Source organism: Equus asinus, chromosome 9 (assembly GCF_041296235.1).
Source record: "Equus asinus isolate D_3611 breed Donkey chromosome 9, EquAss-T2T_v2, whole genome shotgun sequence".
Classification (NCBI taxonomy): domain Eukaryota; kingdom Metazoa; phylum Chordata; class Mammalia; order Perissodactyla; family Equidae; genus Equus; species Equus asinus.
The window spans coordinates 89,588,746-89,604,560 of NC_091798.1; the positions used below are offsets into that span (position 1 = coordinate 89,588,746).

General features: G+C 38.6%; 1 protein-coding gene across 1 annotated transcript in view; it reads left to right on the forward strand.

Moving 5' to 3' along the window:
• The window catches only part of ARSB (arylsulfatase B), a 169,508-nt gene that overhangs the window by 80,581 nt on the left and 73,112 nt on the right, over positions 1-15,815 (forward strand). Inside the window, exon 5 of the mRNA XM_014856999.3 lies at positions 929-1,172. Coding sequence (XP_014712485.1) covers positions 929-1,172 — 244 coding nt within the window. The remainder of the gene's footprint in view (positions 1-928; positions 1,173-15,815) is intronic.

The window sequence follows — 15,815 nt, forward strand, 5'->3', positions numbered from 1 at the left end:
TAATGTAAATGCCAATGAGTGTCATTTAAAAGGTGTCTCTGAAGTCACCTAAATGTATGCATACTTTTGGAGATGATATGATTCTACAACCTCAGTTCACAAGAAATATCACTTTTTTACTTTCTACAGTCCAACTTAATGTCTACCTCTAAGCCCCACCAGCTGGTAAGATACTTAGCTTAAGTCACTCTTATAACTTCTCCTTTGGCTTCTCCAGTGTCCTCCATTCCCTCGGTTGTCTTGGAAGTGAAACCTTCTCTTCCCTGGCACACAGTGCGTGATGAAACTCTGTCTTGCTGTCCCTTCAAGAAGGGAGGAATTCTTCTTGCAATTACTTTTTCCACCCAACTGCTCTGTTTACAGAGACGTTTAGCCCACTGGCGAAATCTTCAACTTTCACACTTAAGAAAGAGTTCAAATCACCAGAGAGTAGAATGTTAATTCAGTTACCAGTTTAGATGTTAGAAAATTTTTCCAGGAGGGAAATAAAAAGGTCCGCTGTCCCCAGTTGTCAGGAGCTTTGGGTCACTAAATGATACCCACTCAGAGGTCGCTTTTTGTGTACCAGGAGGGGCTCAGCTCACCTGGATTCACTCCAGTTGCACGCATGCATTTGAAGCCTGGTCATTGATTAGCACAGGGCTCTTTCCCACGCACTTACCTTCAGGGGACCTCCTTGCTTTTCAGTGGCCCTGCCCATGGAGGAGTGAAGGGTTTTGTGTCAGATATGTGCCATGCTGCCCTCTGCTTATGTCTCTGTAGTGGAGGGTAGTGGAGGATGGGAGGGGGGTCGTTGGAAGGGGCTAAGTAGGAGCTTTGTTTTTTAGTTCTTAAGCACCATTTGAAACATGCGTAGAAGTCTTCTGTCCTTCGGTGTAGTATGTAATAGTTAACATTGTGCTCATGCCAAGACCTAATTGTGTTTCAGATAACGGAGGGCAGACTTTGGCGGGCGGCAACAACTGGCCCCTTCGAGGAAGAAAATGGAGCCTTTGGGAGGGAGGCGTTCGAGGTGTGGGCTTCGTGGCGAGCCCCCTGCTGAAACAGAAGGGTGTGAAGAACCGGGAGCTCATCCACATTTCCGACTGGCTGCCCACTCTGGTGAAGCTGGCCGGGGGAAGCACAAATGGCACCAAGCCTCTGGACGGCTTCGACGTGTGGAAAACCATCAGGTACCTGCACATCTGTCTCTCTTTCCTCCCAGGACAGAAGCTCCGAGAACAGCTTGATGCCATTGAGTGAGAATGATAGCTTTTTTATGGAAGTGATAGTTCAGCTTACAAATAAATGATTTTTTTGAAAAGAAATGCCTTTAGAAATTCTGTAATCTGATATATATGTTAGCTTCTGGATTTGAGATTGCAGGCCTGTGTTTACTTGAAGAGCAAGATTGTCCTCAGCCACTCGCCTTCTCTAGGAGGTCTTTAAAGTGGAGAAGCTGGGCTAAGAAGGATAGGGTGTTGTTTGCTTCCTGCAGGGGGTCAGGGGACCTGCCCTGTTGCCTGCTAGGAGAATGGAGCACCAAGCAGGGCAGAGAGCTGGATGTGAGCCAGGGAGCAGCTGTGCATACGTGTCTAATGAGCACCTGCTGTGCACCAAGCCCTGTTCTCGTGTGGAGGAATTAGGAAGGAACAAGACAGGCAAGATCCTGGATCTCATGGAGCTTCTATGCTAGTGTGTGTGGTGGGGCAACAAACACAAGTAAGCAGATGACTTCCAGGAGTGATGAACGCTGTGAAGGCGATGAAACAGTGTGTGGTGATAGAGACAGCTGGTAGACACGAAGGAGGTGTGACCTGGGGAGCAGAACCCAGACTCAGCTTTGGAAAAGGTCGAAGTTCCTTCTTGTCCCGCCACCACGGTGTAGAACAGTGGCCCCCAACGTGGGACACACACACCTGCAAGGGTACAGGAAGGAAACTTTAAAACCTGTGTTTGTATTTAATTTGATCTCATCCTCTTTTAAGTAAATGTTTTTTAAGGTCCTTTAGGACCTTATAAAATTAGTAAATTACTATATATATCCAATTTATAAATAAATACAAGTGTACATATATTGGAGGTGTTGTTTTTACTGACAGAATGACAATTGTCTAGTGTAACAGTTTTCAATCCCTGTTGGGTATTAAAGCAAGGGGTAGTGGCTCATTGACTGGCGGCCACGAGGACATGACCTCCTCGTGCTCTCCCTTCTTCATCCCACTCCTGATGCCCTACCTCAAAGGAGTATAGTGTCTGTTCTGAGGAAATAGACAATGGAGTATTTAGGAGTAGAGGGCCATGATATGTGTAAATACCCTCAAATGGTTCAGAAAAAAGAGAGAAGACAATGGAGGCAAATATTAATAATAATCTGAGTAAAGGGCATAGGTGTTCTTTTACTGTTTCTCATTTTTGCAACTTTCTGTAAATTTGAAATTATTTCCAATTAAAAAGTTTTATAAAATGGGAAAGCCTGGCAACACAGGGCCCACATTTCCACAAAGCCAACGACAGTGGAAGTCACGTAGTTGCTGTCTTCCTTAGATGAAGTACTCACCCTTCAAACCACCAGTCTCCATTGCTCCCAACTCCCAACCAGGCCCCCGTCACACCTCTATGCACATTCTACTGTATGTGTGTATCTTGATATACTTAACCATTGCCTTAACTTAGGCTGATTTTCATTTTTTATTAATAACACTGTAATGAATAATTTCTTCCTGAAACCTCTGTCTACATTTTGGATTTTTCCCTTAGATATAAATGATTTGAAATTAAATTATTGAGCTAGAGAAGGACCGTTTTACTTTTTATTTATTTTTCTTGTGGTTTTCTATTTAGAAAGCTTTTTCTCAGCCTGAAATGTGCTAAATGTTTATATTTTCTTCCAACTGTTGTGGTTTGATTTTCTTCCTTATAATTCTTAAATAATTGTGAGATGATGTGTGTGTTATGTGAGGTCAATATCTAAAGAGGAGTGTTTTTTCCCCAGGTTTTTGAATCATAGACCTCTTTGAGACTCTGAAATCTGTGAAATTCCCTAAAATAAAGTATTTTTTTTTTACAGAGAAAAAGTACCTAAACACACGCAGAAAAATTTAAATAGAATTTTTTATGATATTAAACATTGATTACACATTCTTTTCTATGTGATTAGAAATAGAAAAATATGAAAAACATTCTTTACAAATCTATGCCTCTCTCACTAATTTTTAATGCAAAAATTAACACCCACTTCACGATAAAAAATAAATAAAACAAAAATTTCCAAGCAAAGCAAAACTTGAACTTCAATTCAGCTTGTCACCAGCTGTCAGCGTGAAGGCTGTTGAGATTTGACTCGAAGGAGGAGAAAGTTTTGAGTGGTTTTAATTTGACAGCATATGTGTCATGCTTGACATCCAATCACTTTTGATTTTTGTTTTGTTTTATTTTGGGGGCAAAAGCATTGCAAACCCTGGCTTGTAAAGGCACTCAATAGCAAATGGAATAAAATTCTATAGCGCACTTTGCCAAGTGAGGGTAGGCTTGAGTTGAGAAACAGTTGAATTCGTTTTGAATAATTTCCTCTGCCCCCAGTTCGCTGAGGTTATTATCTTTGGCAAAGTCCAAGTCATTGATGTTCGTCCGTATCACCAAATTTTGGATTATAAATCTGTATTTCAATCTTCAGATTATCTTGATCAGAAGTAACCTTTAAGAGTTTGGCACATGTCTCCTGCCTGCAGAAAAATTGGAAAAACTTTGGTCACCCTTAACTCCAGATTGCAGGAGGTCTTTCTTTGGTGTTAGGAGAGCACTGAACTCCTAATGACCAATCCCTTACAGAACAGGAGCTCCCCATTGTGGAACAGCATACATAATGTTGATGGCAGGGCTCTAACCAATAGATGAGGCCAAAAATATTGTCCAAGTATGCGAAACCATTTGAGAGTAGACTTTCCTTTTCTATTTAAAAAAAAGTAAAATTTCTAACCAAAGTTTAATCAAGCGTTTCAAGACTTTCCTGTGGAAATCCAGCAAATTTCTGTTTAGTAAAGAAAGAACTATTCTTCTTGATCAAAGATCCTGAAAAAATGATCCAGACCCCTGAGCCTGATGAAGTGGATGCTCCTTGCAGCATGAGACAAGCCTTCATTCAGTAGCAGTGGCAGAACATTTGGCACCCATGCCTGCTGATAGAGAAAGCCACCAGTCACTTTTCCAAAAGTGGAAAACTGGAGCTTCTTTTCCAAAGCAGCAAAAACAAATGGACAGCCAAATGTCAGAGACACTTATTCTGTTCCCAGAGTTCTGAAACGTTTTTTCCAGTCAGATATTTACTTGGAAATACCATTTTCAAGATGGTAGTTTTTGAAAGTCTTACAGGGGTCTCATGAAAAAGGAATGGCAGTAATGGATGAAAACCAGAGTTGGCGTGCCGAGAGCGTCAGAGGTTCACTAGCTGTTTCCTAGTTATCGATTCTTCCTAGACCTGCTTCAAAATAGCAATTTTGGAGTGGGTGACGTTATTTTCAATAGAAAACTGCCTCAGTTTTTCTTCTGTTCCCAGCCACAGACCGTGTTTGTCATTTCTAGGGTACGTGGCTTCTCCAAGCTCTTTCCCATTCTGAATGTTTTTTCTGCTTTTCAACTTGATAAGCAGCCTATACCTTGCTTCAAGACGTTTCCAACGATTCATACTTTATAATGGTTCTTTTTTTAAAAATTAAACTTAATATAAACAAAAGCGGACCTCCTAATCACAATGGTAGGAATGTTTTTCTTTCTCATCAATGGGAAACTCTTGTAGATGTTATAACATGACAGTGGTGACAATGACATATTATCTGATGATGTAAAATACCTTAAAGACTTAATATGGCTTTATAAAGACTTCTTCCCCCCTATGGATTTAGTTTCAAGAAGAAAGTTGAAGGAAAACTAAGTCACTTTTCACCCCACTTTCACAGATCCCATGAAACCTAATGAAGCGTGACAGTCAATGAGCCAAAGGTTAAGAACCACTGAGCTAAAATGGTGCTTTAATTCAAGTGTTAGCAAAACAACCCGGACTAATTATTGAATAATTATTATTGAGTAACATTTTTATTATTATTGAATAAAATTTCCTTTTTAGTGAAAACTTTGTGCTACCCTTTAATTATGTTTTAGGTTCTTATTAGTCCTCTGATCTGTCTTGGTGCCCTCTGTTTTAGTCCACTGACTTAGCTGTTGTCATTTTGGACCTCACTGTTGTAATCCTTGTCTTTTTAGAGTCTATTTAAATACCTGGTAGAAATAGTCATTCACATTTCCATTATATTTCCTTTACAAAATTTTCTTAGCAGGCCTCACTTTTTTATTTTTCTGTTGAAGTCTGCAATTATTTTGTTATATTCAAAGAAAAGCTTCTTATAAATTAGATTGAATGAGATTAAAACTGAACATAATTTAAGAAGAATGGACATATTCAGTCTTCTAACCTGAACATTTAAAGTTGCCCTCAGCTAACTGATACTTTTTTCATTTTTTTAAAAAATAATTTTTTCTCTGTACTTCATTTTAGATAGATTCTGTTGCTATGCCTTCAAGTGTATTGATTTTTTTCTTAGTGTCTAATCCAATATATTCCATCCAGTATATTTTTCATCTCATGCTTTGTAGGTTTTCACTTCTAGAAGCTCAAGTTGGGTCTTTTTTATGTTGTCTATGTCTCTACTCAACTTCCTGAAATATACCGAGTACGCTTAGAATAAGTGTTTTAAAGTCTTCGGCTAATTCCAACAGCTATGTCACTTCTGGTTGGTTGTGACTGAATGATTATTGTCCTCATTATGGGGCATGTTTCCATGACTTTTGATCTTTGATTTGGTGGCAGATGTTGTGTATTTTACCTTGTTGGGTGCTAGGTATTTATGTGTTGTTATAAATCTTGCTTCGTTCTGAGATGCAGTTACTTGGAGACAGTTTGAGTCTTCTGGGCTTGCTTTGATGATTCATTAGGCAGGTCCAGAGCAGCACTCAGTGTTTGCCAACTGTTCCCCACTACTGAGTCAAAACCCTCTCTGGTCACCTACCCAGTGCCCTCTGAGTTATGAGTTTTTCCATTCTGGCCATGGGAACTGGTGCTCTTCCCAACCCTGTGTGAATGCTGGGCACTGTTCCTTTTCATCCTTTTGGATGGTTCTTTCCCAGTTTTGGGTAGTTCCCTTAAATACATCATCATTACTCAGCTAAATTGTCTGAGGGGGCCCTCTGCAAATCTCTTTGTGTGCAGCCTTTTCTTCTCTGGTCCTCTGTCCTATGAACTTCAGCTCCCTTCATCTCCCTGGAGCCTCAGCTCTGTCTCCTCAACTCAGGGAGTCCACTGGGCTGTGCCTCAGTTCCCCTTCCCTGCACCATGGCTTAGAAACTCTCTCAAGACAGTCAGCTAGGGCAACGCCAAGACTCATCCGCCTTGTTTCCTATTGCTCAGAGATCACTCTTCTTTGCCTATATTCCATCTTTTGAAAACTGTTTCATATACTCTGTCTGTTTTTCTTTGGGTTTTTTTTAAGGGTAAGTCCAGTCTGCCTGTTACTCTATCTTGGCTGGAAGCAAAAGTACCCAAAGAAAATGTCATTGTGGGGGCCGGCCTGGTGGTGTAGCAGTTAAAGTTCACATGCTCCCCTTAGGTGCCCTGGGGTTCACCAGTTCAGATCCTCGGCATGGACCTACACACTGCTCATCAAGCCATGCTGTGGCAGCATGTAGGAGAACTTACAACTAGGATATACAGATATGTACTGGGGCATTGAGGAGAAAAGAAAAAAAGAGAAAGATTGGCAACAGATGTTAGCTCAGGGCCAATCTTCCTCACCAAAAATTAAAAGAAAGAAAGAAAATGTCATTGTGTCTTTATTTCCTGATAATATTTTCCTGCTTATTTTCTGCTTTCAAATGTTTGTTAATTCAATCTGGGATCGTAGACCCAGCTTGCTGAACTATAATATTATAAATCTTCTTTTCAAAAAGAGTTTTTTCTTCTGCGTTCAATCTGTAATCACATATAGAGAAATTATTCATATTAATCTGTATGTTTAATTACCTTTAATGTTACCAACACTACTTTTATTACCTAACTTTCCCATTCTTCAGTTCCTAATTTTAATTACTCTTTTGATTGGATGGTTAATATTTTAAAGTAATTTTTAGTAGAGGTACATAAATGATGAGTTTTTAAAATCTTTTCATATGAAAATATCTTTCTGATACCTTCAAACATAAACAATAATTTGACAAAGAATTCTTGTCAGTCTTTTCTCCTCAAGATTCTGTAGACATTGCTTTATTGACTTCTGGTAAGTACCACCACAGCAAAGTGTACCAGGTTTACCTGCAAACAAAAAGAAACCTGAGACTGCCATCTTGGTGTCTGATACGGGAGAATTTGTGTCAAAATTATTGCTAAGTGTAATATTGAGAATGGGGCAAATGGTGACTTCTTCTTTGAGCCATGTATTTAGAAGTGTTTTGTTTAATTTCCAAATATTTCAGGTTTTCTCTAGTTATATTATCGATCCCTAGTTTAATTCTTTTGTGGTCAGAGGACGTACTTTTTATTATTTCCATCCTTTTAAATTTGAGGTTTGGCTGCGCATATGGTCTTTCTTGGTGTCTATGCCACGTGGACTTGGAAAGAATGTGTATTTTGTAGTTGTTAGGTTTTTCTTTGTGATCCAGTCAGAAAATATTTCATTTTAGTAAAGTTAATATATATTGCTATGACTGGCATTTTCATTCTTAGCTTTGTTGTGTTGTTTTATGCTGTATTTGCTTTTATCTTTGACCTTTTATTTGTTCTTTTAATATTTAGAATGATTTCTATTTTATTCGAGTGTTCACCATTATATTAGTATCTCTATGTAATGCTCTTAGCCCCTCTTTTTCTTAGATTCTGCTATTTGGTTTGTAAGCTTTAAATGGCATCTTTGACTCTCACTTACTATCTATAAGGAAATCAACTAGCTTGTTCAACTTTACTCTTTCTCTTGCCTTTCTCTTCCAATTTTTTTAGTTGTGTTATTTCTATTTTGTCAGAGCATATAATGTATATAATACTGCTCTTCTATTCTTCTCCACAATTTTGTTTTAGTCTTAGATCTACAATAACATGTTCCATGCTAACCACTTGTCCATTTCTAAAGTGTTCCCAATTATCTCTTAGTTGGAGGAATTCATTCTTTAATAGATTTCTCAGGATTCTTTGAATTCTTGCATGCCTATTAAAACATTTTCTACAACCTTGATAACTGAAAAACAGTTCAACTGATATAAAATTCTTATACTTTCTTTCCTTGAGTTCCTTGAAAATGTTATCCCACTATCTATTTGTTTTTTATGTTCCCGTTGATAAGTTTAATGTCAACCTGATTTGATTTCCTTTGCAAGTGACTTGGTCCTTTTGCCTGGAGGCCCAGAAGATTTTTATCATCACTATTATTATTATTTAAAGTCTAAGACTTTTGCTAGATATGTCTCAGAGGTGACCAGGCTGGGGTGGTTTTCTCAGATACACAGTGGGTTCTTTCAATCTGTACATTCAGGTCTTTTATTTTAGAGGTTTTTGAATTATAGTTTTAAATATTATGTTCCATTGTTTTATGTTTCTTCTTCAGGGACTCCAATTGTAGATATCATTGAATCTTATTTACTTATCTTCTGTTTCTATCAATTTCTCTCTGATCCTTTTTCTCTATTTTTTCCTTATTTTGAATTAATTATCTTTTCTCATTTTACTTGTATTCTTTATATGCTTTCATATACTTTTATTTTTGTATAACATCCCTTCATTTCTGAGATTTTGTCTTTTAGTTTCTTCTCTTAGTTCTGAGTTTTTAAGTTTTTGATTTGTGGTATTTTTTGTATTGGCAGTTGCTGATTTAATTATATTTAATTCATGTTGAAATATTGTGTAAGAGTTTTCTTCTGCTTTGTGGCTTTTTTTTTTCCATAGTAGGGGAATGTTTTCATTTGCCAAAAGTTTTGAATTCTCACTCGCTATTTTTTTAAGTCCCACGGTAACTTCGTTTGGATGCTGGTTTTTGTCGTTGTTGATGTTCATGTTTACATGTGTTTAGCTCTTCCCGGGCCCTCAAGAGCGACGATCTGTGGGGCTGGGATTTGGGTAGTTTAACTTATCTTAGTTCACAAGCACCTTCTTCCATTGTACAGCGAAGAGCAGTTTCTTCCATCAGCGTTTCCCCTGTCTTTCTGATCTGCCTGCTTATGACTCTGATACTGTGTCGTTTCAGTAGGACCCTAATCTCTTGCCTCTTCCTCCTTTTCCTTTACCATCCACCTCCCAAAAGACACCTGTTCTTTATCTGCTTCTCCCAGAATTGGTGCCTGTCCAGGAGCCAGTGCTCTGATCCACCAGGCATCAGGCCTGTATTAACCCTGTGTTCAAAGGCTGCCAAGTGAGTGTAGATGTTTTTAAGTTGCAGCAACATGTTGAAGGAATGGTGTGTTATTTTTTGGTTCCCTACTTTACTCTTTTTGACACAAGAGCTCCTACCTTATGCACACGGAGTATAGTGCTCTGCGGGTCGTTTCTGACATTTTTGTTAGGTGGCTTCACGTTCTAGGATGCTACACGTCACACCTAGTTTCTTCTGTTTGCTCCCATGTGGTCTGCTGTTTGCTGCCTGGGTGCACACAGAGAGCCCTGCCGCCTGGGGTGAGGGCACAAAGGCGCGGTGGGCTAGCTCTGAAGACGGCTAACGGGAGATCGTTGCCCACTTTTTGTTTGGTGCAGCCCCTGAGTCCTCTAGCCAGAGGTGAACAAAGTGAATCCATCTTTTCCTGTTTTCTTTGGGATCGGGTTTTGATTCTTGTGGTGGAATCCAGGAATATGTTGTTAATCTCCTCAGCACTGGCGTTGGTGAGAAGCCCTTCAGGACTTTGGCATCTGGTCTTGTCTTGAGTTTCCGACACTGTTGCCAGTTTTCATCTTTTTGTGATTCTTCATGGGCATTTTAATGGAAATTGAAAAGGAAATAAGAAAGGCATATTAAGCCCTGCTGGTTTGCCCAGATACCAACCCAGAAGTCCTACCAATTATTTTACGGTAATGAACAGGAAAAGATTATATTAAGGGTATGATTCAGTTACTTTTTATAATATTGCTGATTTCTTAAGTTGCCTACTTTAAAAATTTAATAAGATTCCTTAATAAAAATGTACATGAAAAAATTCTCTCATATATTTCTATATCAAATGAATTTAAGTTACATATTTCCTCTCCAGATTTAGTCAAAATCTTATAGGTTCCATGCCTAAACTCTTTATTCATGGTAATGTTTGCATGTTCAAATGGCTTTTTGGGGAGCATGGGATTTATGCAAACTCAGTATTACCCACACCCACATAAAAAAATAAGTCCGGCAAGGAATTTCACTAGTATAATGGTTAAAAATGTAAACTCTGTGGTCAAATCCTGTCCCTTCCATTTGTTGTTTGTGTGATCTTGGCAAGTTACTTAACATCTCAAAGTATCAGTTTCCTCATGTGTGAAATGTAACATTAGTGGTACCAACCTCAGAAGCACTTGTGTGGGGGTTTAGGGAAGGAATATGTTGAAAGACTTAGCACAGTGCCTGGCACATAGTAACAACTCAGTAGCTCGAAGTGAGGACAATAGCAAAGATGACGAAGCTTACAAAAAGGTTTAACAGGATGGACGTTACTCTGTGGGTGTTCCTTGAATTTTTTAATCAGTAACTATTTTTTTTTTCAAAATTTCATCTCAGAAAATAATGCCATGGCTATTTCTATTTCTAAAGATTGGCTACTGCCCTCCAGGGTGTGTCTTTTTAATAACAGATGGTCAGCAGCTCATGGTAAAAGGAGTATGGAATGTAATAGCATTTCATTTATTTATGGGAAATGTTTTACTGCCCCACCCTTCAACTAGTTGGAAAATGAAAGTCAAAAACTGGAAACTCTATTTATACATGGACAGTGTTGTGATCTCAGTGTCTGAAACTGTAGACTCTTAGAAAATATTTACAACATGTTGGAAACTGGTCACTGATCAGGGTCTCCTTGCCCTATATGTTTGTTTGTTTGTTTTTAACTAATCTAGAAAATATGAAATTTGGGGTAAATTAAAATTGAATACTGAAATATGATCAGACCCAATGAATTGTATACCATTTTATATCCATCTTTAAGAGGATGGAGAAGAGCAATTAACTCTTTTGTTAATAGAGGCATTTGAAGTCAATAGAGGTATTAATGGAGCCTTAGAAATAAGCTAAATGAGTGAAAATATAATATATTCAAGGAGATTCTGAGGCCATGTCTACATTTCACTAAGGAGACAATTGCATAGTGGTTAGGAGTGGGGACTTCGGAGTCAGTCTGCCCAAGTTCCAAATCCAGTTCTGTTACCTGCTCAACCATATGATCTTATGTGTCACTTAACCTTGTATGTCTGTGTCGAGGTTGAATCTACATCATAGTGTCCAGGGATAAATGAGATAACATATGTAAAGCGTTTAAAGGTTAATAAGTGCTCTGTAAATGGTAGCCACTATTTTACCCAGCCTGGCCAAAATAAGCCAGCCCCCAAAATAACTCCAGTGTGATTGTCATAGGCATGCATGACACATGCCCTTTTCACTGGTTTAGAGGTAAGTCTCTGTCATTAAGTGGTCAACGTGAACAACATTGTTCAGTTCTTGTTCTTTACATAGTTCTTTGTCTACCTACTGCCATGGCCGTTAATGTACGCTGGGGAAGGCAATGAGCATTGTGCAGGCAGGATTCTTGAACCGTCCCATTGGTGCCTACCTTAAAAAAGCTAACTAGAGAGCTCGCTTTGTTCCTGTCGGCCTGGAGCCCAACCATTTGCCATAATAAAGACACCCATTACCTTGGTTCACCTAAAACCAGCGCACTTCATGAAGTTATGTGATTACTGAAAAATCATTTCCCATGAACGTCATCAGTCATTATTCAGAGATTTTCATTCCACAAATGGAATCAACAGTCTAGTGAAGATAGTGTTGCTTATACAGCTAAACCATACCATCTGCCTAAACCAAAAACTAAGGAAAACTTGTAGATAACAGATTGCAACATATTGTTTTTATATGCGATTCATAATGAGTAGACTGTGTGGCGTAGCGATATTTGACACTGATACTTTTCTAAAAACAGACTCTCACATGGGAGAGAATATCACAACATATCTTAGAGATTAAAGTTACAGGCACCCCAGGGTCTTTCATAAGGGGAATTCCTGCCAGCAAGAAGAATGGATGGAAATATTAATGTTCCGTTGATTTCTATATTGTTCTTTTGTTTGTGTCTCAGGTTATAGTCTCGTATCTGTGGTGATATTCTTCCTCTCTCTGCAGAGGCAGGATCCACATTTTGCAATGAAAGGTGGTGTTGTTTTTGAGCATCCAGCTTATTCAGCGCTTAACATATCTCAGGCACCTTGCAAGTGCTTTACACGTGTTGCCTCATTTAATTCTTATAACAACCCTCTTAGTTGGTGCTTTTATCCACATTCTGCTAGTGAGAAAAACAAGGCTTAAGTTTATAGAGCCAGTGATTTGTGGAGTTGAGAAGCAAACCCTGAAAGTCTATGCTCTTGAAGACCACGCTGTGCTGCATGGGAGTGGGGCCCTCAGAAGTGTTCGGAAGTAAGACCATAAACTAGGGAAGCAATTGACACTGTCCCCTTTCTAGTGCTTTGGCTGCATGGAAATGAAACTTTGGAACAGTATAATATACAAAAGAATCATGAAATACTGCAATATTTGTGATATTACTTACATACAGATCCATAGAGAAGATAGAAGCTAACACGTGGTAATATAGCAATAATCAATCTTGTAACCATTTTATGAGTTTGATGAGGCCGTGATTTATTCTACAAGATAGTGGTATCACACAGTTGATATTGCTGAAAACTGTGTCACGAACGTACAAAACATACTTTTTTTCCTCCAGCCCACTTTGGTACACATATCTTTGAGGAAGAAATTGTATCATATGCCAAAAATTTGTGTTCGAGATAGTTATATCCCTATACAGGGACAATTAAAGGGACTGATTGTAGGAAGTTATCAATAGATTTCTTAAGGTACTTTCTGAGCAACTGGGACTTCCTTTTACGGGGAAGCCTTTGTTATTACATATGGGCTTGTTACATAAGTGCCCTAAAGCTAGACACCCATCTTTTGCTCTACAAGAAAAAAAAATCAAGAATTTTGAACTTATAATCAAATGTGGTGAACATTGTGCAGTAAGGATCCTTGAACAAACCCATAGGTGCCTACTTTAAGAAGCATACACAAAAATTCACTTAAAATGGACCATAGACCTAAATGTAAGAGCTAAAACTATAACAATCTTAGAAGAAAACGTAGGAGTAAATCTTTGTGACCTTGGGTTAGGCAGCGATTTCTTAGCTAAAATACCAAAAGCCATGAAACAAAAAATAGGTAAGTTGAACTACATCAAAATTTTAAACTTTTGTTCTGCAGATGATACCATCAAGAAAGCAAAAACACAACCCACAGAATTGGAGAAAATGTTAACAATGTATTTGATAAGGCATTTGCATCCAACATGTATAAAGAACTCTTGCAACTCAATCATAAAATGACAAATAACCCAATTTAAAAAATGAGCAAAGGATCTGAATAGACATTTCTCCAAAGAAGATATACAAATGGTCAATATGCACATGAAAAGATGCTCAACATCATTAGTCATTTGGAAAATGTAAATCAAAACCCCAGGTGCTGGCCCCGTGGCCGAGTGGTTAAGTTCGCGCGCTCTGCTGCAGGCTGCCCAGTGTTTTGTTGGTTCGAATCCTGGGCGCGGACGTGGCACTGCTCATCAAGCCATGCTGAGGCAGCGTCCCACATGCCACAACTAGAAGGACCCACAACGAAGAATATACAACTATGTACTGGGGGGCTTTGGGGAGAAAAAGGAAAAAAAAAATCAAAACCCCAGTGAGGGGGCCGGCCCGATGGTGCAGTGATTAAGTTCGAGTGTTTGGCTTTGGCATCCTGGGGTTTGCGGGTTTGGATCCTGGGTACAAACGTACACAGTGCTCATCAAGCCATGCTGTGTGGTGTCCCACATACAAAATAGAGAAAGATTGACACAGATGTTAGCTCAGAGATGTTCTTCCTCAAGCAAAGATAGGAGGATTGGCAATGGATGTTAGCTCAGGGCCAATATTCCTCACAAAAAAGGAAACCCGAAAAACCGCAATGAGATACCACTTCATATCAACTAGGATGGCTATAACAAAAAAGACAGACATTAATAAGTGATAATGAGGATGTGGAGAAATTGGAATGCTCATACATTGCTGGTGAGTTTGTAAAATGGTGCAGCTGCTTTGGAAAACAATTTAGCAGGTCCTTAAAGGGTGAAATATAGAGTTACCATATGACCCAGCAAGTCCACTCCTATGTGTGTACCCAAGAGAAATGAAAACAAATGTCTGCACAAAAACTTGTACGTGAAATTCACAAAAGCGTTATTTATAATAGCCGAAAAATGGAAACAACTCAAATGTCTGTCAACTGATGACTGGATAAAGAAAATGTGGTATATCCTACAATTAAATATTATTCGGCCACATGAAGATACATGCTACAACATAGATGAATCTTGAAAACATTATGCTAAGTGAAAGAAGATAGTAACAAAGGCTGCATAGTGTATGATTCTATTTATATGAAGTGTCCAGAATAGGCAAATCTATAGAGACAGAATAGTGATGGCCTAAGGCTGGGAGAGGGGGTAGAGAATCAGCAGTAACTGCTAATGGTACAGGATTTCTTTTAGTGGGGGACAAAATATTTTAAAATTAGACTGTGTTGTGCAACTCTGAATATGCTAAGTATACTAGTACTATACTAGTGAATATACCAAAAAATTTAACTGTACACTTTAAATGGGTGAATTGTATGGTTTGTAAATTATATTTCAATAAAACTAATTTTAAAAAAATCAGCTTGCATACTTTTATAAATCTTTATGTCCAGGCTGAACTCCAGATCAACAAGATCACTCTCTTGTGGTGAAACCCAAGCATCATTATTTTTTAAGTTTCCCCGAGTGATTGCATTGAGTAGACAAGGCTGAGAATCATTGCTCTAGAATCACCTCTAATCTAAGTGAGATTCTAATTTAGGAAACTCCAAAAGAGTTCAGATCCCATGTGAGAGGACTCCAGGAGACTTCCTCGAATCTTGCCACTCAAAGTGTGGTTCTCAGACCAGTAGCAACAGTATCACCTGGGAACCTGTTAGAAATGCCGATTCCTGGGCCCCACGAGTTCTAAAAAATCAGAATCCAGAGTTTAACAAGATCCTAAGTGATCTATATGTATGTTAAAGTTGAAGAAGTGCTGCACTGGAGCGGTGGTTTGCAGTCTTGGCTGCACATTGGAATCACCTAGGAATTCAAAAAAGTGCTGGTGCCTGGGTCCATCCCTGGTAATCTTCTGGTATGAGGTGCAGCCTGAGCATCTGGATTTTAAAAGCTCCCCAGGTGATTCTAATGTGAGGCAAAGTGAGAATAATTAGTGTAAAAATACTGTTTGGAGACATTTAATGGTGAAGGGAAGAAAAGATGGTTAAAAATAAAATTTATTTTGTTTTTAACATAAGGATAGAGGAACATGCGTAATGATCCGACGTTTGTATATATTGTGAAATGATCACCACAGTAAGTCTAGTTAACATCCGCTATCATCAGTTACAAAAAGGTTTTTCTTCTTGTGATGAAACTTTTAAGAGCTACTCTCTTAGCAACTTTCAATTACGCAA